This window comes from Equus przewalskii, chromosome 8 (genome assembly GCF_037783145.1).
Source record: "Equus przewalskii isolate Varuska chromosome 8, EquPr2, whole genome shotgun sequence".
Classification (NCBI taxonomy): Eukaryota; Metazoa; Chordata; class Mammalia; order Perissodactyla; family Equidae; genus Equus; species Equus przewalskii.
In genome coordinates, this window is record NC_091838.1 from 19436994 (window position 1) to 19459099 (window position 22106).

A 22106-nucleotide genomic window follows, 5' to 3' on the forward strand; every position below is an offset into this window, starting at 1 on the left:
GATAGTACCCAGCTCCAGGTCCAGGGCTCCCGACTCATCCTCTGTGTGTTAGGACAGTGAGCCCCCGGGACTAGTCAGAACCACAGCAGAGAGAACATACACCCCTTACGTCCTTTCTGAGCGTCAGCTATAAAACGTAGAGTTTACTGTCAAAATCTTTCACTTCAGGTACTGTGTTGGGTGGGAGAACCAGGAACTGAAGGAGATGGGTGTGAGGAAGATGGGAAAACAGGTTTCATCATCCCAGAGGTGGATTATAGGCTTGGAACCCTGAGGAAACTCACCCCCAGTGAGCGCCCTTCTCTTTTAATGCTGAAATCCCTGTAAGAGAAAGGTGAATACGAGCAGTACAGTTTATTTTAAGGACTATATTTCCACTTAGAAAATGCAGAAAGCAAATTATTCTTAAGAAGCTACATGTGCAACACAAAGGAATCTTGTCTATTGTAAAAAAAAAAAAAAAAAAGAAAACATACATATAGGCATTATGGTCCAAGGAAAATAAAAGTTTGCTTTATTCCAAAACAGTAACTTCCTTATATTGGAGCATTGGCCAAAATTTAATACTGATACAAATATAAATTTCTTAGGTCAAAATATGCATGTGAGGTGGATTTTCTGAATTTCTTTTAAAGGCAGAATTTTTAAACCATACAAAACACTTAGAAACAGTGTACATCAACATGTGTAAAATAAGCCACCGTTCAAATTTAAGCTGAATAACCAAACCATGTAAATTACCTCAACTAATACTTGCTAACATTGAGAACATTGCACACATTTCCAATAACTTAAAAGTGAGTGTCTATCTACTTTCCCCATCTCCTAATCCCCCCAGGAAGAAACAACTATTTTTTTCACTAGATTTAAATAATCCAAATATTTACTTGTGGTAGGAGATTCTGGCATTACCTCTAGCTGAGTTTAACAGAAATATAGAAAATCATGAAGATTTATCAAACATTTAAAAATGATCACTTACAGCAATTCCTTAGAAGCCCTAGATGAGAAAGGCCGTTGTCCACTTTCTAATAACACCTAAGGTTTATGCTGCATAATATAATTCAACAGAACAGCATTCTGACCAATGATAAACAACTTATTGGAAATCGTTTTGCCTATTCAATTTTTCATTATAAAGCTACTACTTTGACCAATATTAAAAATTTTAAAACTCCATTATGCTGACATTTCCAGAAGTACTGACTTAGCAACAAGTCATCTTTATGATGCCATTTATTAAAATGAAAGAAAAAGAAGATGGGACATTGTGGCTTTTACTTTAAAAAGTGATTTAATTCAATAATTTGATTCCTCACTATCTGAAAACTATACTTCCTTCCTCAGCACTGGATGGCACTGAGGTGAGGCTGCTCTCCCGGTCCGGGTGGCCCTTTAAAGGGGAGCATGGGATTTCAGCAGTGAACATTATCCGCTTCCTACTCAAACCCCATCTCCAAGAAAATGTGAGAGAGAATCTAAGATAGAAGTTTTGTTCAAGGCAAGAAGATTCTAATCTCAAATATTTCACTCCAACCACTTGCGTTGTCCCAGCTGTCCCATCGTTGAATAGTAAGTGATCACTGAGGACGAAGGATGATGACAGTACCCTCAGTGCTGTCATCACTACATTTACACAGACTGTTCTATATCCAAATGTATGCATATAAAACACTTGTACAGATAAATTAGTGTTCAGAATTAAAAACTCACATCTACAAATGTCCTTTCTTTGTTCTGAAGTCTATGTAATTTTTTCAAGCCTGGAAACCTAACATCCTGGCAACACATTAAAAACATGTTCTGTCAGAATATCCACATGCCACGGAATACTTAAGAACCGACCTTCTCATAAAAGCAAACACAACTTTGAGTGCTTCTGTTATTGCTTAATCCTCTAATTCAATTTTAAAGGCAGCACTGAATACTAAATTCAGGTATTTACTAAATAGTGTTGATTTCTACCAGCCAAAGAGCCCTAACAAACCAACAGCTGAACCAGGATAGTCTTTCTCAGCTCATTGTCTGTTAGGAAGTTGAAACATTTTCAATTAAAGCCTTCATTTTTCCTGTAGACTTCAACATGTGTGGCCCAAACTAGAAGAGAAACAAAAAGTATAAAGACATTGGTTCATATAACAGTAATGATACGCCCCCTCCCAGTCATGGACCAAAAGGCTGGGTATGTGCTGCATGAAAAACCAAGCAGCTGGATAATATTAAAACCCTTATGAATTGACAGCTTGTTACAAACATGACATATCAACAGAATGAAAGGCAAAGGGGTAACCAAATTACTTCCTAGAAGAAAAAAGTACAATCATCTTAGCAAGACCCTACTTTAGTCCAATTTTACTTATTTGAGTAATAGAAGGAAACTCAAAAGTTTGTTTTTCAGTGTCTGAAGAGTTTCAAAGAGGCTAGAATTTCTAAGATATCTGCCACTCCGGAACAGACAAGCACATATCCTTATGACAGTAACCTGAATAAAGGGGATGCATAAGTTCCTCTGCGAGCCTCCATGAAATGTGCTGTCTCCACCTACGACACTGCCATACCCCACGAGGCCCAGGTCATCTCACCTGCCCTGGGAAGACTTTCACAGGGTGCCCTCAGAGAAAATTATCTTTCTTTACTTTGAATTTCTGTATTCTGAATATATATTGTCCCAGGATATAAATTTCATTATAATGAATTTCATTTCAGTATGCTTAAATATAAATAAAACAGCATGGAAAATCTGACATTGGAGGTGCTAAGCAGGAAACCAGGGTGAACTTCTGCATCCTTCTTCAGGCTCTTCTGTAAGTAGTCGACCTGTAGGTAGGGACTCAATCCTGTAGTACATCCTTCTGACTATTGCAGAGGACACAGCTGAATGTCTCGCAAAACGCAGGTGCTCAGCAATGGAGTGAACTCCCGCATTGTGGCTGGAAAGGAGTCTGACCTAATACTCACCAATACTCTTTCTGAGGTGGCCTCTGACTCAGACTTCGGAATTCCTTTTTCAACTTCACCTTGGCTATCGCTCCGATAGCGATAAGCAAATTTCTTCTTCAGAGCCTCTGCTATGAGGGCAGCTGGGTCAGCAGCATCTACTGGTTTGGGCTTTATATCTTGTTCTGGCCTTAGAGAAGTGAAGAGAAACGAGGAGACACCTCAGTATGCTGCCATCCCTCAGGGACATGCTTTGTCTGCCTCTCCCTCCCTGGGAGCACTTCTCTGGCATCCCAGATGCTACATAAAGACACTGGCAAACACTGAGGGCAGTGAGATGGAAACTCTAGGTTTAAGGCTCAACAAAAGAGCACAAAGGGGCCCAATGAATAGCCTCTGAGTTCATCTCAAGAGCAGAGGATCATGCTCTCCTTGAGGGCGACTACGGGTCCATTCTCCTCTGCAGGTCGGGTGACTACCACAGTAGGTAGGCGACACGGCTTTACTGAATGAATGACTGGACAACAACCGACATCACATGAAAGGACCGTAAATGCAATGCGGAAACACTAAAGAGTGACCTGGAAATGTTTATTTTGCCATTCTCTTATTAACTGTGTGTAGGAGCCACAGGGGCCCATCTTTTTTAAACTAAAAACTGACAACTATTCATGGTAGTCATGTTATAAAACAAAGTTCTCAAGAGGCCTGGTACTTTGTTTTACAAGACATAAAAAGATGAGGGAAGTGAGAAAGAAAGCAGATGTATCTCACCTTTTTACCGACCGAAGCTTTACACTGTTCATATCTTTAAGGATCTCTAGCATATTTGGCATATCAGGTTTCTTTGGACTGTTCTTAACCACTGTCTTTCCAGCACAGGCTTTCTTCTCTCTTCGCTCTCTAATCAGCTCAATAGCAGACACACTTTGGTGGAGCCCTGGTGGGGGGAGGGGCGGGGGAGGTGGCGGAGGGGGAGGTGGTGGGACAGAGGGTGGTGCTGTGGTCACAGATGTGGCAGAATCTAAATCACCTACAGAAATAAGGAAAAATCAATTTAATCTTCATGGTAATAGCAAAGTATGTTTAAAAGCAAAACTGTATTAAGGACTTACCTGTATACCTGAAAACAATATCCTTAAAAAAAAATCTCAGTTATGTAAATGGAAAAGAGGTTTCAGTTACTTGGTTAGACTCTAAATGCCTGAATCTCAGTCACTCTATCATTTAATCCCAAACTCTCCAGATGGAAAGGTTCCATTTAACTTAACAGGGGTGTTTTTGTGATATCAAATGTTCGGGTCTGACTGTGGCACAGTTTGTAACTACTTTTAGATGAAATACAAAGCAGCCAGTTCTGCTTAAATAAATCTATCTTCAATATATACACAGTTTGACAATTTAGTACTATAGTAACTTTTTGAAAAAATATTTGATAAATTTGTGCTTCATTTTAAATTTATTTACATATGAGACTTCTTAAGCATTAAAAGCCTGTATTGACGTGGATGTGTTCAAAAGAATAGTTTTAGGTTTATTATTGAACAAATTTCTGGAAGAAAAAAATGTTATACTTAATTTCCAAAACAAGAAGTAACTAAGGTAAGAATTAAAGAGGTTATAAAATAAGAACCTAAAAATTCATCTTTCTGAATAATTGGAGGTTAGAGAGTTGTTCATTGAGTGAACTATATTGATTCGGGGAACTCAATGCAGAAGTTTTACTAATGGCATTTATGACTATAAATAGAACATCTAACATAAATCCCCAAATTATCCCATTATATACAGCAGTTTTCCTAGTCTGCCAGAAGAGGGAGGTAAAGCAAAAGAGAAATACGATTTAAAGTTAAGAACAGGGGAGGACTTTTGGTTTTTAAAAAGTTACATGCAAATTTCATTAAGTACCACGGATTACTCGAGCACGCGGTGTCCGGGTGCATTTGCCCTCTGTCCATCTGGCTGTACCCAGGGTGGAAGGGCTTTCCATGTTGGATCACATTAAACTCCAGGAGCACAAAGTAGCTCAGAGGCAGAGTCATGTCCTTATTCTTCAGACAGAGTGGGTTATCACTGAGTCTAGCCAGGACTTGGGAACAACACTAGGAAAAACAACCACTACTTGCCAACGGGTTAATGGACTAGGATTTCAAGGTGATGGTTTCTACTCCAAAGTGACAATGCCAGACAAATAAAAGCGACAGTATTAGACCAGGAGCAAGAGGACCTGACTCACTTTCTACTCTGGGCAAGAAGAGGAGAAATGACTATTAAGTGGCTACTATGTGCTAAGGGGCTTTACATAATTTCCAGTTACTGCCACAATAACTCCATAACATAAGTACTATTATCCCTATTTTAGAGCAGGAAAGGGAGGTGGAAAGGCCAAGTTCTTGCCTCAGGACACACAGGTAAGTAAACAGCACTCAATCCTGTCAGGGCTGTTTTGAGATTACCTCATGTCTGCTATGAATGGTGCCATTATCACAGACAACTAAATTTCCCATAGCAGTCACATGAGTAGTAATTCAACTGTACAAATTCCAGGGTTTTCCAAATATACTCAGTTGTCACCCCCTCTGATAGCATCAAGATTGTTCAAAACAAAACCCACTTTAACCTGACTGGGTCCTGTACTGGACTATGCAAAGAGGACTTAGCCCTGGTTTTCTAACAACCCCAATGGCTATTATTTGCTAATAAATCTTAAAAATTAACGGCATTCTCCTAATTTCCAGTTTGCTGGTTAAAACAAATGTAGGACTTACTGACCTGCGGTGAGATTTTGCTGTTCCTGTAGGGTCACGATTTTGGCAATCTGAGCTCTGAGAGCAGCAAGTTCATTTTCAAGAGCACAGATCTTCTGCAGCGCTTCCTCGTTCGCCAGTGTCGTCGTTTTCAGCTGAGGCTCTTCTGGAGCTGCATTTGGTAAGGAAAAGCACCTGCTCGGGGGCTTCTCAGGGAAAGGAAGGTCATCCTGAAGGGGCTGCCTTGACCTGACCTCTGACCTGCGAGGAAGACAGAGGGTTGGCTGTCGCAGGCTTTGTAAGGGGCATGAACACTCATCACACGTATCTGGACATCACCGCTGAGAACCACTTTTCAGGCCGTCCTTACACAAATCCCCGCCTACATGTTTCCAGACAAGGAGTTTCAAAAGAGCACTTTTCAACCTGATGTAGAGGCATCCCAGCCTGGGTTTCTTGTTGCCATCCCTCTTCTTAATTTTAATCTCTACAGAATCTGCACCAACCAACAGTCTCAGGAGGCAGCACAGACTCCAACAATTTTTTTTACTAATTCATGTTTTGTTTTGGTTTGAACTAAGGTTTGAAGAAACTTTTTAATACTCCTAAAAATGGTAAACTACTACTAGTTATATTTGACAACAAAATCAAATGAGTACTGCATTAGCCCTTCCCAGGGTCTTGGCTTCTGCATTTCAACGTCAGTGTTTTCCATGTAAGATAGAATACATCAAATTGCAAGACACATCGTAACTATATGGGCCAAATACAGCATCAGAAACTGAAAAGGAGAACAGAATCATAATTGAACCCATGCAGTCACTACATAGGCAGTCTCATTTTCACTTGGGTGTAGAAAAAAAAAAGATTTTTAATGTGCATTGTTCTGTACCTCCAAATGGAAGTTTTTTGGGGTTGAGGAAAAAATTCAGATTTCTTTTCAAGGTCAATTTATATACGTATCTATTTCCTCCTATTTTCTATAATTAGGTTTTCCCGGCCTCTAAGCCCTTTACCATTTTTTTCTTCCAGCTTTATTGAGGTATAATTGACAAATATTGTATATATATAATTGTATGTGTACAACATGATGATTTGATATGCGTATACATTTTGAAATAATCACCACAATCAAGTTAACATATTCCAGTTTCCCTCGGTTCCGTGTGGTCATGTGACTAAGATGTAGGCTGACCAGATGTAGGCAGAATGTTGGTGAGTCACCTAGGAAGGCTTCTTAAAGGAAGACGACTCCCCGAGAAAGCAAGTCCTCTCGGCTCCAAGAGCGCAGAGCAAGGGGGTGAGTGGAGTGAGAGCCACAGGGGGCAGTGGCTGACCCTGACACGGAAGCCATCGCTAAGGACGGGAGAAAGACTGGCTGGGTCCCTGAGGACACTGGAAGCTACTCTGAGAGAAAAATAAACCTCCAGCCTGTTGAAGTCACCATTATTTTGGGCTTCTCTGTCACATATAGTCAAACTTAATCGTAGCTGTTATAACATTCACCAACGTTAAATTCTATTTTAGTACTCCTTTCCTGGATATTGGTATTTTATCTCTGCTTGAGAGCTGTGATAATTCTCCACTCTATCTTGTGTTTTGAATGGGGAGTTCTTGGACCTTTAGCTTTTGGTAGTACACACTGAGTTCAGGTGTTTTTCTTCATATCTAATTTTCTTCATGCCCTGTTAATTGAACTACCATACAGAGAAGATGCTTGCACATTGTTTTTTACCTGTAACATTATTAAACAAAAATATTTAGAGAACAAATGTCCTAGTTCTTACCTAGCCCTAGCTTACCTAGCAACCAACTTTAATAATACTAACTTTATCAATTTTATTTAATTTGGAATATTTGAGGGATAGGGAAATATGTTTGGCTTGCAAAGCATCAATTACCATTCACTTTCTTAGCCCCACACTGGGAAGAAACAGGTGATAACATTTCTAAAAAAGTACATGACGATTAAACAAAAGTAAAAACTTCTACATGGAATAGTACCAGTGCTCTGATTAAATATATTAATAATGTTCTTTGAAAGATTACGTTAGGCACTGGCCCGGTGGCATAGTGGTTAAGTTTGTGTGCTCTGCTTCAGCAGCCCAGTGTTCACAGGTTCGGATCCCAGGTGTGGACCCACACACTGCTCATCAAGCCACGCTGTGGCAGCTCCCACATACAAAATAGAGAAAGAGTGGTACAGATATTAGCTCAGTGACAATCTTCCTCAAACAAAAAAGAGGAAGATTGGCAACATATGTTAGCTCAGAGCCAATCTTCCTCACCAAAAAAAGAAAGAGAGAAAGATTGTTATATAAGTTAGGGATTAGATGCATGTGTTCTAATCAACCTGCAATAAAGAAATTAATTTTAATAAGACATTAAAATTTTGAAAAAAAAGTCACTATGGCTCTTTGCTGATGCAACAGGCTAAATTCTGATTTCTACCTACCTTTCACAGGATAGGTCGAAAATTGTTAAACAGCTCTATACAGTAAATACATTAAGTTACAAGTAGATAGAAATTAGTCAATCTTTTGAATGAAGTTTTTTGAGGGGAGATATTTATAGAGTAATTATATTTAATATCAATATAACGTCAAATATTCTTATTTAATTTAATATGCTTCCTATGTTCTTGGTAATTTTTTATGTTTTTAACTAAACTAAACACAATAGCGATTTTTTGAAAAAACTAGGAGAACTGCTGGTAGGTTGGGACAGCAATAGGGATGGCATTTGAATCTTAAGAACAGATCTGGGTAAAATACAGAAATCTGAAATAAATGTCGAATTAAACTATCGCATGTGTTCAAAACAACAGTGCAGAAGAAGGGAGAGCAGCAGTGAGTGAACTCAGAGGAAGAGAAGGCTCAGAAGCAGAGTGTTCTGGGGATGGAGGATGGAAGCCACCACACGGGCAGCGGGCTGAGGGGCATCTGGAGGGTGCCAACTGGGAGGAAGTGGAACTGAGTACAGAGGAGAGGAACAGAGAACCAGCGGATAAAGACTCATCTCTACCCCCACCATCTTCCATTCTCCATGGAAGTTGAATTTTGCTTTCTTTATCAAAACATACCTAAAGGAATAGAGATACTCCTATCTGGGGATGGAAGTGAGGATGATAGTTTGTTTTCCTATGAGTCCAGAGGTTTCATGAAGTCTATATTATAACAGCAAATAAAGTTAAATTTTGGATATCAGAATCTTTTGTGCTGCTAAACAGAAAATGATGTTATAATACTGTTTATTCAAGAACTAATGGTCACTTTCATAGAGTATATGCCCATTTAAAATCCTAGACATTACAGGATCCAAAAGTATTAAAGGATTAAAGTTTGTTTTAAAATGTTATCATTCAAGTGTAAACCAATCTTCAAATCCCATGAATATTTACTCTTCAATATCCAGAATTGAAACAACATAATATGTCAATTTGGAGTAAGATATCAACTACAAGACATGTTTGAACAGTTTACTTCTTTAAAAGATATTCTAGGCAAAATAAATGGTAAGAGAAAATTAATGAATACTGAACAGCAACTACAATGTTAAAAAACAGAATTAAGCTTTCACATCTCCTCGTTAACTCCTACAGGCAAATTTCATCCTTTTCTTTCCATCTACTGAAAATTAAGGACAAAGCACTCATTAATCTTGAATACCAGTAGGCCTGGTAAGAGAAAAAAGTTTAGGGTCTTAGCAAAATAATTTAAGTAACAGTCAGATTATCTGTATTTTACATCTATGCTATTTTCATAACTTTGATTATATAGATTCTGCATTTCCCTATATGAAATACTGTTGATGGTTATGGGATCAAACAAAGTTTTAATAGGAAATGTGGAGATTTCAATTTAAAGGTGGGTTTTTAGACAGTGTAAAAGGAAAGTCATCCTGAAATGATTATGTCTTCTCTCAAAGACACAGAGAGATTCAACATTTAAAGGAGCTCGAGAACCAAAAACAAAAGCCAGAAGAGTTGCTCTGTAATACTCTTCCCTGTGTATGTAAAGTTTTGTGAAAATTCTCAGACATGCCCCTTGCTTTAAAAGTACAAACACATAGCCTTTTCTCACAGACATCTGTTTTATAAGCCAGTCAACAAATAATTCATTCTCAGAACCAACGTTCGCCCTCCTTCAGAATAGACAGCTGTTAAGAGCTAGAATATAGAGGCAGAATTAATCCAAACTAGAGAAATGCTTGTCTAGAATTTGTGTGTATAATTCAGAGAAATTTCAAGAAACAAAAACGAATATAACAAAAAAACCAGGCATCAAGTATGGATGTCCCAAAAGCAGAAGACAAACAGCCAAAGTGTTTCTCCTTTTGTTTTTTCCAAATAATTTTATTGGGCTTACAATGGTTTATAACATTGTGTGATTTTGGGTGTACCTTATTGTTTATCAATTCCTGAGTATACTTTATAAAAATATGGAAAGCTTCATGCATTTGTGTGTCATCTTTGTGCAAATCTTCTCTGTATCGTTCCAATTTTTAGTACATGTGCTGCCGAAGTGAGCACCCAAAGTGTTTCTTAAAACCATTTTCCGCACACTGACTTCTGCTGGTGAGATTTCTACCTTTGTTGTTCGTTTGATTTTGCCTCCACAGTGCCTAACAGCAGAAGGCACAGGCTCGTTTCAGGGGGCACTGCACCCTAACTGTCCAGCTCTCGTACCTTTTCAGGGTTAGGATCAAGGGCAGCCGCTGTCGGAGCACAACTTACATAAATAGGAAAGGCTTTTTAAGCTCCACTGACTATTTCAAAGAAAATTCTAAATTAAATATAATGTACCTCTGGGGCATTATAATAATGGACCCTTATTTCACTTAGTGAAAAATGATAATGCACCTTTATCTCACACTAAATGAAAACTCAAAATCTGAGATTAAGTATCAGCTCAGTGTGTATGAAAGGTGGTATTCCCAAGATGATTTTTATTGACCCTCCCCACGTTTTCAGAGAATAGCCTAGAAAGGAATAAAAATACACTCTATTGTCAGTTTAGTTCCCTGAAAACATGAAGTTGGGTAGAAAACATTAAGTTTTCCAAGGGAGCAAGTAGTTGGATAGAGACAAACTGACTGGAGAAATTATTTTGACAGAGGTAAGTAACGCATGAAAGCATTTCCGGGGAGCAGACAGGACTGCTGTGATGCGAGGGAGCAGACGACTAGCGGGATTCACTGCATTAGCCCTTCTGGGAGCTGTTCAACACAAGCCTCTTGCTTTGTATAGTAAAGGCTGGATCTTCCTAAAAGTGCTATTTAACAGAAATGACATTTCTCCCTTCAATGCAGTTTTTTGTTGATGTACATTATCAGTTAATGTCTGGTGTCAAATAATTGAGATTAAAGTGGGCCTGAGTAACACCTACTGTTTGCAGTGCTGGGAGGAGGAAACCGTCTTGCTCTGATCTACCAAGTCTCCTGGTCTACACTGGCTAGCACCCATGGAGCTGTGGTGAGCCAGCCTGCTTGCCTGCTGAGTCACTTCCTTCGGAGTCTTATTACTCATCGTCATCCTCTACAAGGTTGGGGTTCTTCCCCGACACTCCTTAAGAAACAACACATTCCACTTTATACTTAATACGCAAATTTGAAAAATTAAGCCGGATATCTTTGGTCAAAGTCTTCGGTCTCACTTTATTCACTATCCTTATATTATGGATTTTTGTAAATACGTTCATCCAAGTCATTAGATTACAAACACTCTGGTGTAAGAAAAAGGGCTACCTGAAATACGTTCAAATCCTGTAAACCTATAAATTTTTACTTAGTAAATACTCAGTTTGATATTTATGTGGCACTCACAATTAAGAATTAGACACAATTAGAAATTAATATAGGGGCCGGCCCAGTGGCGCAGCGGTTAAGTTCACACATTCCGCTTCTCCACGGCCCGGGATTCACCAGTTCAGATCCCGGGTGCGGACATGGCACCACTTGGCACGCCATGCTGTGGTAGGTGTCCCACATATAAAGTAGAGGAAGATGGGCATGGATGTTAGTTCAGGGCCAGGCTTCCTCAGCAAAAAGAGGAGGACTGGCAGTAGTTAGCTCAGGGCTAGTCTTCCTCAAAAAAAAAAAAAAAAAAAAGAAATTAATAAATTAATACAGAATGAAGAAACTGGAGTTAAACTTGAAATATTTCAATATTCCTTAAATAATGTTCTTCTACTCCAAAATCAATCGAAGACTTGATGACAATGTTCATCATGTCTACCAGAAGCCACTAGAGGTTAGTGTCATTAATTTCATCACACAGTGTACATGCTATGCTGTGTATATATCCAAAGACTACACATTCTCCTTAGGCTACTACTATGAAAGAGAACAAATTAATGATCTTAAGATTATCAGTTATACTGATTCCTTCAAAGAATCTCAATGCTTCTTATAAAAATGAAAATTTCTTTCCAATTCTGAGGCCATTCTGTTAATTCAAAGGGAAATGAAAATGCGTATAGAAAAGAGGAAAAAAAATGAGGCCTTACTGTGTGCATTCAACTGTGTTAAGTTTTCCCATGTTACCTTTTAAAATTCTCCTCTCAAGGTAGGTATTAATACTTCCAATTTAGAGATGAAAAAACCGAAGTTCAGTGCATTTGAAAAAAAATCATTTGTACAATAACCAATTATGAAGGACTCATATGTATGCTATGTTCCCAGAGATATAATACTGTGACATTGTAACTAATTGTTACAGAAGTGTCATCAACATAAATTTCAAGGGAGAAATAAGAAACAAATATCTTGAATAGCTCTGGCTTTCATACAAATACAAATGTGAGAGGCAGAGAAACACTCAAACGGCAATATGTAAGCCTTGAATGTACTCTTTTCATATTATGTTTTTAAGATTTGTTATAGTTACAAGTTGTTATAAATTTAAGTTATAAAAAATTCCCATATAAATGCAATTAATATCAAAGTGACAGAGGAAGAAAGACTCAACTTGCCTGGTAAGAGTACTAGTATTCAATAATTGTCAAGACAAAGTAAAAGTCCATGATCCTATTGTGTCTTACTGTTTAAAACAGATGGCAAATTTGCTCCCTCATCAAGCTACAATACGCTTTGTTATGTGAGACTGATAAAAGAGTGCTTCCTCAAAGCTCCCTTCCATGCGGAGATGGTCAGACAGATGCGTCAGCCTGTTTATCAGGATATCAGCCACAGGAAGTAACTCTGAGAATGCCCTTCCCAGACACCTAGTTTTACGTACATCTACAATTTGTCACAATCGATGTGAGCAATACAGCAACACATTGCAAAAGAGAAAGTCTGCCCAATTTTTCTAATCACGTGAGCCATGTCACTAACCTGTCACTAACTTTGGAATTCTGGGGGCACTTCACTACCTGTCTGTCAACTTCCCCCTCTAGAGCACCACTCAAATCCAACTGGGTCTCCTCTGTTTCCTTCTCAGTTCGTTCAAGTTCAGATTATCTTTACCTAGAGTACTTCCAGGCACCTTTTCAAAGACCCTTTAGCCAATTATTTTCAACATCATTGACAAAATCCATTATCCAGATCCATTACGCCAACTCAATTCCTCTATAATCACAATCACCATAATAGCTACCCCATAATGCTATACCCAGTGCAAACACGACATGTATGTTAAAAGCCTTTCTCTTTCCAGGAAGATGGAACAGATGCACTTATCCCTATTTTTCCTCCTGACTACAACTAAAAACCCTTGACATTTTACAGAAAACAAATATAACAAGACTTTGAAAGGTACAGAGAAGGCAGACTGGCTGGGATCTTGGGAGCTAAAGAAAAAAAGACACAAGAGTGAGTTCCCTGGTTTTCCTTTCGCCTCATATATCCCAGACCAGGGGCTGGAGTAACAGGTAACCCAGAAATGCCAATGGATGCAGGAAAAAAAAAGCCCCAACAAAAGCCTGCTTTCTCAGCTAAAGGACCAAGAAAGGGGGAAGCCTCCCAAGATACAGAACTTATGTAAAATAACTGCTCTACTCCAGCCAAACACCACAGCAGATACTGTGGCCCCACCTCCACCATGCAGCAAAGGCCAACTTCCATCCTTGCTAGGCTGCAGTGAAGTGCCTCAAACCCTGCAGGACAGTGTTAGAGGAGGCAGAGACTTCACAAGACACGCCATTTCCCTGTGGAAATGTGGAGACAGCGTGGGAGCCTGGAATTACACCGCATCCAGCAGTAATGTGGCACCCCTCCCCTAGCCACTGGGATGGTGTCACAGGCTGCCCCTCAGGGAGGAGCTCCCAGCCCACCCAGCAGTAATAAGGAGCACCACCCTCAGGGGTGGATGAAAGCCAAGTGGGAAACTGGACTTCTGCTCCCACACAGCAGTACACGGTGGCACCTGCTCTTCCCCACCAGAGAGCTGTCAGTGAAGGCAGCTAAAAGGAGAGGTTTAAATAAGATCCAGAGTTCCATATACCCAAAATATCTAGGTTTCAATCAAAAATCACTCCTCAAGGGGCTGACCCCGTGGCCGAGTGGTTAAGTTCGCGCGTTCCGCTGCAGGCGGCCCAGTGTTTCGTTGGTTCGAATCCTGGGCGCGGACATGGCACTGCTCATCAAACCACACTGGGGCAGCGTCCCACATGCCACAGCTAGAAGGACCCACAACGAAGAATATATAACTATGTACTGGGGGGCTTTGGGAAGAAAAAGGAAAAATAAAATCTTTAAAAAAAAAAAAAAATCACTCCTCAAACCGGGAGTCAGAAAGAACACAAATTGAATGAAAAAAGACAATCAACAGATGCCAGCTGAGATGACAGAGATGTTTAATTATCTGACAGAGTTTAAGGCAGCTATGACAAAAAGGCCTCAATGAGCAATTACCAGCACTCTTGAAACAAATGAAAAAACAGAGTCTCAGCAAAGAAACAAGATATAAAGGAGAACCAAATGAAAATTTCACAGCTGAAAAGTAAAATAACTGAAATAACACAGCAGATAGGATCAAAAGCAGAATGGAGAAGACAGAGGAAAGAATCAGTGAATTTGGAGACAGAACAAAAGAAATTATCAAATCTGAAAAACAAAAAGCAAACAGACCAGGAAAAAAATGAACAGAGTCTCAGGTATGTGCATGACCATAACAGAAGACCTAATATTTGTGTCATCAGGGCCCCAGAAGGACAGGAGAACGGGGGCAAAGCTCAAAAAGCACTCAAAGAAATAATGGCAGAAAACTTACTTAAAGAAAATATTTACAGAAATAACGACAAAAGACATAAACCTAAAGATTCAAGAAACTGAGTGAACCAAAAACATAATAAACCCAACAAAATCTATACCAAGAAACATCTTACTCAGACTTCTGAAAACTAAAGACAAAGAAGAAATTTATAAAGCAGCTAGAGAGAAAGAACACCTTACCTAGAGTGGAAAAAATATAGGAATAACAGAGGATGTCTCACCTCACGGAGGCTTGAAGAAACTGGCACGTTTCTCAAGTGCTAAAAGAAAAGAACTATAAACTCATAACCTTATACCCAGCAAACATATCCTTCAACATTGGGGAAATCAAGAATTTTCAGAGGCTAGCCTGGTGGTGCAGCAGTTAAGTTCCCATGTTCCGCTGGTATTACCCTGACACCAAAACCAGACAAAGAATCACAGACTTAAATGTAAAATATTAAACTATAAACTTAAAAAAACACACAAGAAAATCCACAGGATGTAACACTAGGCACTGAGTTCTTATACTGACACCAAAAGCACGATTCATGAAAGGAAAAATCAATAAATTGGATTTTATCGGAATTAAAAACTTTTACCCCATGAAAGACCTTATTAAATAGAAGAAAAGACAAGTTTTTACTTGTCTTACTTTATGTAGGAGAAAATGTTTACAAACCACATATCTGACAAGGACCCCTGTCTAGAATATATTAAAAATTCTCAGGAAAAAACCCAATTAGAAAATGGGTAAAGACACAAAGAGACATTTTGCCCAAAAGGATATAAAGATGGCAAATAAGCACATGAAAAGATGTTTAACATCATTAGCCATTAAGGGAACATACATTGAAACCACAATGAGTTATCATACACACCTATTAGGATGGCAAAAAAGGAAAAAGAAAGAATAACACCACCAAACATTGGTGAGGATGCAGAGAAGCTGGATTAGCCATACATTGCTGGTGGGAATGTAAAATGGTACAGCCACTCTGGAAAATAGTTTGCCAACTTCTTAAAAACTAAACATGCAACTACCTTATGACACAAATGATCCAAGAACTGCACTCATGGGCATTTATTTCCGAGAAATGAAAACTTACGTTTGTTCAAAATCCTGTACATAAATGTTTGTAGCAACTTTATTCATAATAGCTAAAAACTGAAATCAATCCAGATGCCCATCAACTGGTGGATGGTTAAACAAACTGTGGTCCATCCACACCAAGGAATACTACCCAGTACTAAAAAGGAATGAGTTACTGATATACATAACAACCTGAACAAATCCCCAGAAAATGATACTTAGTGAAAAAAGCCAGTCCCAAAAGGTTGCTTATTGTATGATTCAATTTATATAACATTCTTGAAATGACTAAATTGTGAAAATGGAGAACAGATAAGTGGTTACCATTGATTGAGGAGGGGTTGGAGATGGAAAGGAAGTGAGTGTGGCCATAAAAAGGCAGCATAAGGGATCCTTATGGTATGGAAATGTTCTCCCTCTTGACTGTATCAGTGTCAATATCCTGGTTGTGATCAAGTACCATAGTTTTGCAGGATGTTACCATTGGAGAAAACTGCGTAAAAGGTACAGGGAATGTTTCTGTATTCTTTCTTAAAACTACATGTGAATAATTTACAATAATCTCAAAATAAAAAGTTTAATTAGAAGAATGACATCAACACCATGGCACAGTGAGTTGTCTCTCCCCTCTAAGTTACAACTAAATACACATCCATTAACCAACAGAAGATTCACAGCACAACAGGACGTCGGAGAGATCCATGCAGCATCCATCCATACATCAGAAGGCAGATGGACTGGACCCCTGGAAGCAGTGGATCTAGGGGAGTGGCCCCTTCCTTGTCCCTGGAAGCAGCGATCCAGGATGCGGATACTCACACAGCAGCCAGTGCAACTGCAAGTGGAGGCAGGGCCAACCCAGCCACTGTGTGAATGCTTGCAGAGTGGTGGTAGCCTGGCCTTCAGGAGTGCCCACCATGCTGTGGTGGTTCCATCTGCACAACGTTCCCTGCAAGTGGTGGCCGCTCAGCCCATGCAAAGGCACCCCACTGACTGGCTGGAGTCTAGCCCATGAAAACACAGAGCAGCCAACTGACACAGCTATGAGCAGACAAGGCAGGAACAGAAAAAATAGCCCCCGTGCACACCACAACGGTGACGGGGGAATCTGCGACCAGAGGCAATAAGAACCATAGCTGAACTGCTGACCCAGCCCCCAGGGGTGGCAACCCCAACACCAGCTCCACTGGCAGTGGGAGCTGTATACAAGTCCCTGGGTGCCCTGGTCCCCACCAGTGACAGTGACACTTGTGAACACAGCACCCTTGGTAGCAGTGCAACCAGCACACCAAAACAACCCAGGAACAGCAACAAAGGTGGTGCACAGGACAGCCGCATCCAAGGCCACAGAGAGCCAATAGAGGAACACAAGACCCACGTGGCCAGAACCAAAATAAACAAAGCGGTACTCAAATAAGAAAAGGTAATTACTACTACAAATGTGCCGGCAGAGGATCAATTCATCAAACACCACTAAGAACTTAGAACACTGAACACTGCAGAACAGAAGGAAAATGAAAGCTCTCCAGAAACCAAACCTGAAGTCACAGAAGACTACAATCTAACTGACAGAGAATTCAAAATAGCTGTCATAAAAAAATTCAACAAGTTACAAGAAAACTCAGAAAGACGGTTCAATGAGCACAGGAATAAAATTAATGAATAGAAGGAATACTTCACCAAAGAGATTGAAGCTCTAAAAAAACACCAAACAGAAATTCTGAATATGAAGAGCACAATCAATGAGATAAAAAAATAATGTAGGAAGCATAAAAAATAGAGTAGACATTATGGAGTAAAAGTAGAGAATTAGTGACCTTGAAAATAGAAATGCTTCAGGTGGAGGAGGGGACAGAACAAAGATTTTTTAAAAATGAAGAAATTCTTTAAGAGATATCAGACTAAATTAGGAAAACGAACATAAAGAATAGATATCCTAGAGGGAGAAAAGAGCAGAGAGCTTGTTCAAAGAAATAATAGCTGAGAACTCGAAGCTGGGGAAGAAACCGAACATACAAACACATGAAGCCAGTAGAACTCCTAATTGCATCAATGCAAAAAGAACTTCTCCAAGGCATAGAGTAGTAAAACTGTCAAAGGTCAATGACAAAGAAAAAATATTAAGGGCAGCAAGAGAGGAAAATAACCTACAAAGGAACCACCATCAGGCTTTCAAGGGATTTCTCAGCAGAAACTTACAGGCTAGGAGAGAATGGAATGAAATATTCAAAATACTGAAAGACAAAAAGTATCAGCCAAGAATACTCTATCCAGCAAAATTATCCTTCAGATATGATGGAGAAATAAAAGCACTCCCAGATAAACAAAAAGTGAGGGAGTTCATCGCCATTAGTCCTGCCTTACAAGAAATGAAAGGGAGCCCTCCTACCTGAGACAAAAAGGCAAAAGGTTTACAAAGCCTTGAGCAAAGAGATAAACAGATGGACAAAATCAGAAAATTGCAGCTCTCTATCACAATAGGTTAGCAAACAATTATAACATAAAAGATAAAGGGAAAGAAAGCCTCAAAAATAACTTTAAACAATTCAGCTTAGTCACAAACTCACAATACAAAAAAGAATAATTTATGACAACAAAAACACAGAAGAGAAAGAGGAAAGGGATGGAACCTGCTTAGGCTAATGGAGACAAGAGGCTATCAGAAAATGAACTATCTCATCTATGAGATCTTTTATACAAACCTCATGGTAACCACTAAACAAAAAATCAGAGCAGAATCACAAATCATAAATTAAAAATAACTGAGAAAACCATCACAGAAAACCACCAAACTGAAATGGTAGTCAGAAATATAAGGGAAAAGAAACAATGGGAATACAGAACAACCAGAAAACAAGAGATAAAATGCAGTATTAAGCACCCACATATCAATAATCACTCTAAATGTAAATGGAGTGAATTCACCAATCAAAAGACATAGAGTGGCTGGATGGATTAAAAAACAAGACCCAATAATATCCTGCCTCCAGGAAACAAATCTCAGCTCTAAAGACAAACATATGCACAGAGTGAAGGGATGGAAGATGATACATCAAGTAAATGACACGCAAAAGAAAGCGAGTGTAGCCCTACTTGTATCAGACAAAGCAGACTTCAAGACCAAAAAGATAATGAGAGACAAAGATGAGTATTGTGTAATGATAAAAGTGACATTCCACCAAGAAGACACAACACTTATTAATATATATGCACATAACACAGAAGCACCAAAGTGCATAAAGCAACTACTAAAAGACCTAAAGAGAGAAATTGACAGCAACACAAGAACCTCAATGGATAGAACCTCAGCACCCCACTTACCTCAATGGACAGATCATCCAGACAGAGACAACAAGGAAACAGTAGCCTTACATGAAACACTGGATCAGGTGGACTTAATAGATATATATAGAACATTCCACCCAAAAACAGCACAATATAGATTCTTCTCAAGTGCACATGGAACATTCACAAAGATAGGGCATATGCTGGGAAACAAGGCAAGCCTCAATAAATTTAAGAAGACTTAAATCAAGCATCTTTTCTGACCACAATGCTACAAAACTAGAAATCAACTACAAAAAGAACCCTGAGAAAGTCACAACTATGTGGAGACTAAACAACATGCTACTGAACAGCCACTGGATCAATGAAGAAATCAAAAAATACCTGGAGCCAGATGAAAATGAAAATACAACATACCAACTCTTATGGGATGCAGCAAAAGCAGTACTAAGAGGGAAATTTATAGCAATACAGGCCTACCTCAACAAACAAGAGATATCTCAAATAAGTAATCCTAAACTACACCTAAAGGACTAGAAAAAGAAGAACAAACAAAGCCCAAAGTCAGGAGGAGGGAAATAAGAGAAATCAGAGCAGAAATAAATGAAATAGAGACTAAAAAAACAGTAGAAAGGATCAATGAAACTAAGAGCTGGTTCTTTGACAGGACAAACAAAAGTGACAAACCCTTAGCCAGACTCATTAAGAAAAAAAAGAAAGAAGACTCAAATAAATAAAATTAGAAATAAAAGAGGGGAAATTAAAACAGATACCACAGGAATACAAAGGGTTTCAAGAGAATACCATGAGAAGCCATGTGCCAAGAAATTGGATAACCTAGAAGAAATGGATAGATTCTTAGACTCATTCAACCTCCCAAAATTGAATCAAGAAGAAACAGAGAATCTGAATAGACCAATCACAAGTAAAGAGAAAACAGTAATCGAAAACCCAAAAAACAAAAGTCCAGGACCATCTGGCTTCTCTGGTGAATTCTACCAAACATTCAAACAAGATTTAATATCTATGCTTCTCAAACTATTCTAAAATAGTGAAGAAGAAAGGATGTTGCCTAACTCGTTCCCCTGAGACCAAAGCCAGACAAGGACAACACAAAAAAGGAAAATTACAGGCCACTATCACTGATGAACATAGATGGAAGAATCCTCAACAAAATATTAGCAAATTGAAAACAACAATACATTAAAAGGGCCATACACCATGATCAAGTGGGATTTATTCCAGGGATGCAGGGATGGTTCAACATCTGCAAATCAATCAACATGATACACCACATTAACAAAACGTGGAATAAAAACTACATGATCACCTCAACAGATGAGGAGAAAACATTTGACAAGATTCAACATCCATTTATGATAAAAAAAACTCTCAATAAAATGAGTATAGAAGGAAAGTACCTCAACATAATAAAGGCCATATATGAAAAACCCACAGCCAACATCATACTCAATGGGGAAAAACTGAAAGCCATCCCTCTGAGAAGAGGAACAAGACAAGGGTGCCTGCTCTCACCCCTCTTATTCAATATAGTACTGGAAGTTTTGGCCAGAGCAATTAGGCAAGAAAAAGAAATAAAAGGGATCCAAACTGGAAAGGAAGAAGTAAAACTCTCACTTTTTGCAGATGACATGATTCTATACATAGAAAACTCTAAAGAATCCACCAGAAAACTATCAGAAATAATCAACAACTACAGCAAAGTTGCAGGGTACAAAATCACCAGACAAAAATCAGTTGTATTCCCATACACTAATAACCAACTGGCAGAAAGAAAAGCTAGAATATAGTCCCATTTACAATTGCAACAAAAAGAATAAAATACCTAAGAATAAATTTAACCAAGGAGGTGAAAGACCTATTCACTGAAAACTATAAGACATTATTGAAAGAAATGGAAGAAGACATAAAGAAATGTAAAGATATTCTGTGCTCAAGAATTGGAAGAATAAATTTAGTTAAAATGTCCATACTACCTAAAGCAATCTACAGGTTCAGTGCAAACCCAATCAGAATCCCAATGACATTCTTCACAGAAATAGAACAAAGAATCCTAAAATTCATATGGGGCAATAAAAAACCCAGAATAGCCAAAGCAATCCTGAGAAAAAAGAACAAAGCTAGAGGCATCATAATCCCTGACTTCAAAACATACTACAAAGCTATAGTGATCAAAACAGCATGGTACTGGAACAAAAACAGACAAACAGATCAATGGAACAGAATCAAAAGCCCTGAAATAAAACCACACACCTAAGGACAGGACAGCTAGTCTTTGACAAAGGAGCTAAGAACATACAATGGAGAAAAGAAAGTCTCTTTAATAAATGGTGCTGGGAAAATTGGACAGCCATACGCAAAAGAATGAAAGTAGACCATTATCTTTCACCATTCACAAAAATTAACTCAAAATGGATTAAAAATTTGAATGAAAGATGAGAAACCATAAAACTCCTAGAAGAAAATACAGGCAGTACATCGGTCTTAGAAGGATCTTTTTGAATACCACGTACACTTGGGCAAGGGAAACAAAGGAAAAAGTAAACAAATGGGACTTCATCAGACTAAAAACCTTCTGCAAAGCAAAGGAAACCAGAAACAAAACAAAAAGACAACTCACCAACTGGGAGAAAATATTTGCAAATCATACATCTGAAAAGGTGTTAATTTCCAAAATATATAAAGAACTCACACAACTCAAAAAACCAATCTGATCAAAAAAATGGGCAGATGATATGAACAGACATTTTTCCAAAGAACATATGCAGATGGACAACAGGCACATGAAAAGACAGCCAACATCACAAATTATTAGAGAAATGCACATCAAA

At 38.7% G+C, this 22106-nt stretch overlaps 1 protein-coding gene and 1 pseudogene across 4 annotated transcripts in view; both read right to left on the minus strand.

The window, feature by feature from the left end:
* Nucleotides 1-491: 491 nt before the first annotated feature.
* MTFR1 (mitochondrial fission regulator 1) overlaps nucleotides 492-22106 on the minus strand; it is a 53197-nt gene continuing 31582 nt past the window's right edge. For all 4 annotated transcript variants that reach the window (XM_070631577.1, XM_070631579.1, XM_070631578.1 and 1 more), the window contains 4 exons: nucleotides 5710-5945; nucleotides 3712-3970; nucleotides 2959-3127; nucleotides 492-2097 (listed from right to left, as the gene is read on the minus strand). In XM_070631577.1, coding sequence (XP_070487678.1) covers nucleotides 2029-2097; nucleotides 2959-3127; nucleotides 3712-3970; nucleotides 5710-5945 — 733 coding nt within the window. In that variant the 3' untranslated portion in view covers nucleotides 492-2028. The remainder of the gene's footprint in view (nucleotides 2098-2958; nucleotides 3128-3711; nucleotides 3971-5709; nucleotides 5946-22106) is intronic.
* Nucleotides 10119-10215, minus strand: LOC139085369 (U6 spliceosomal RNA; annotated as a pseudogene).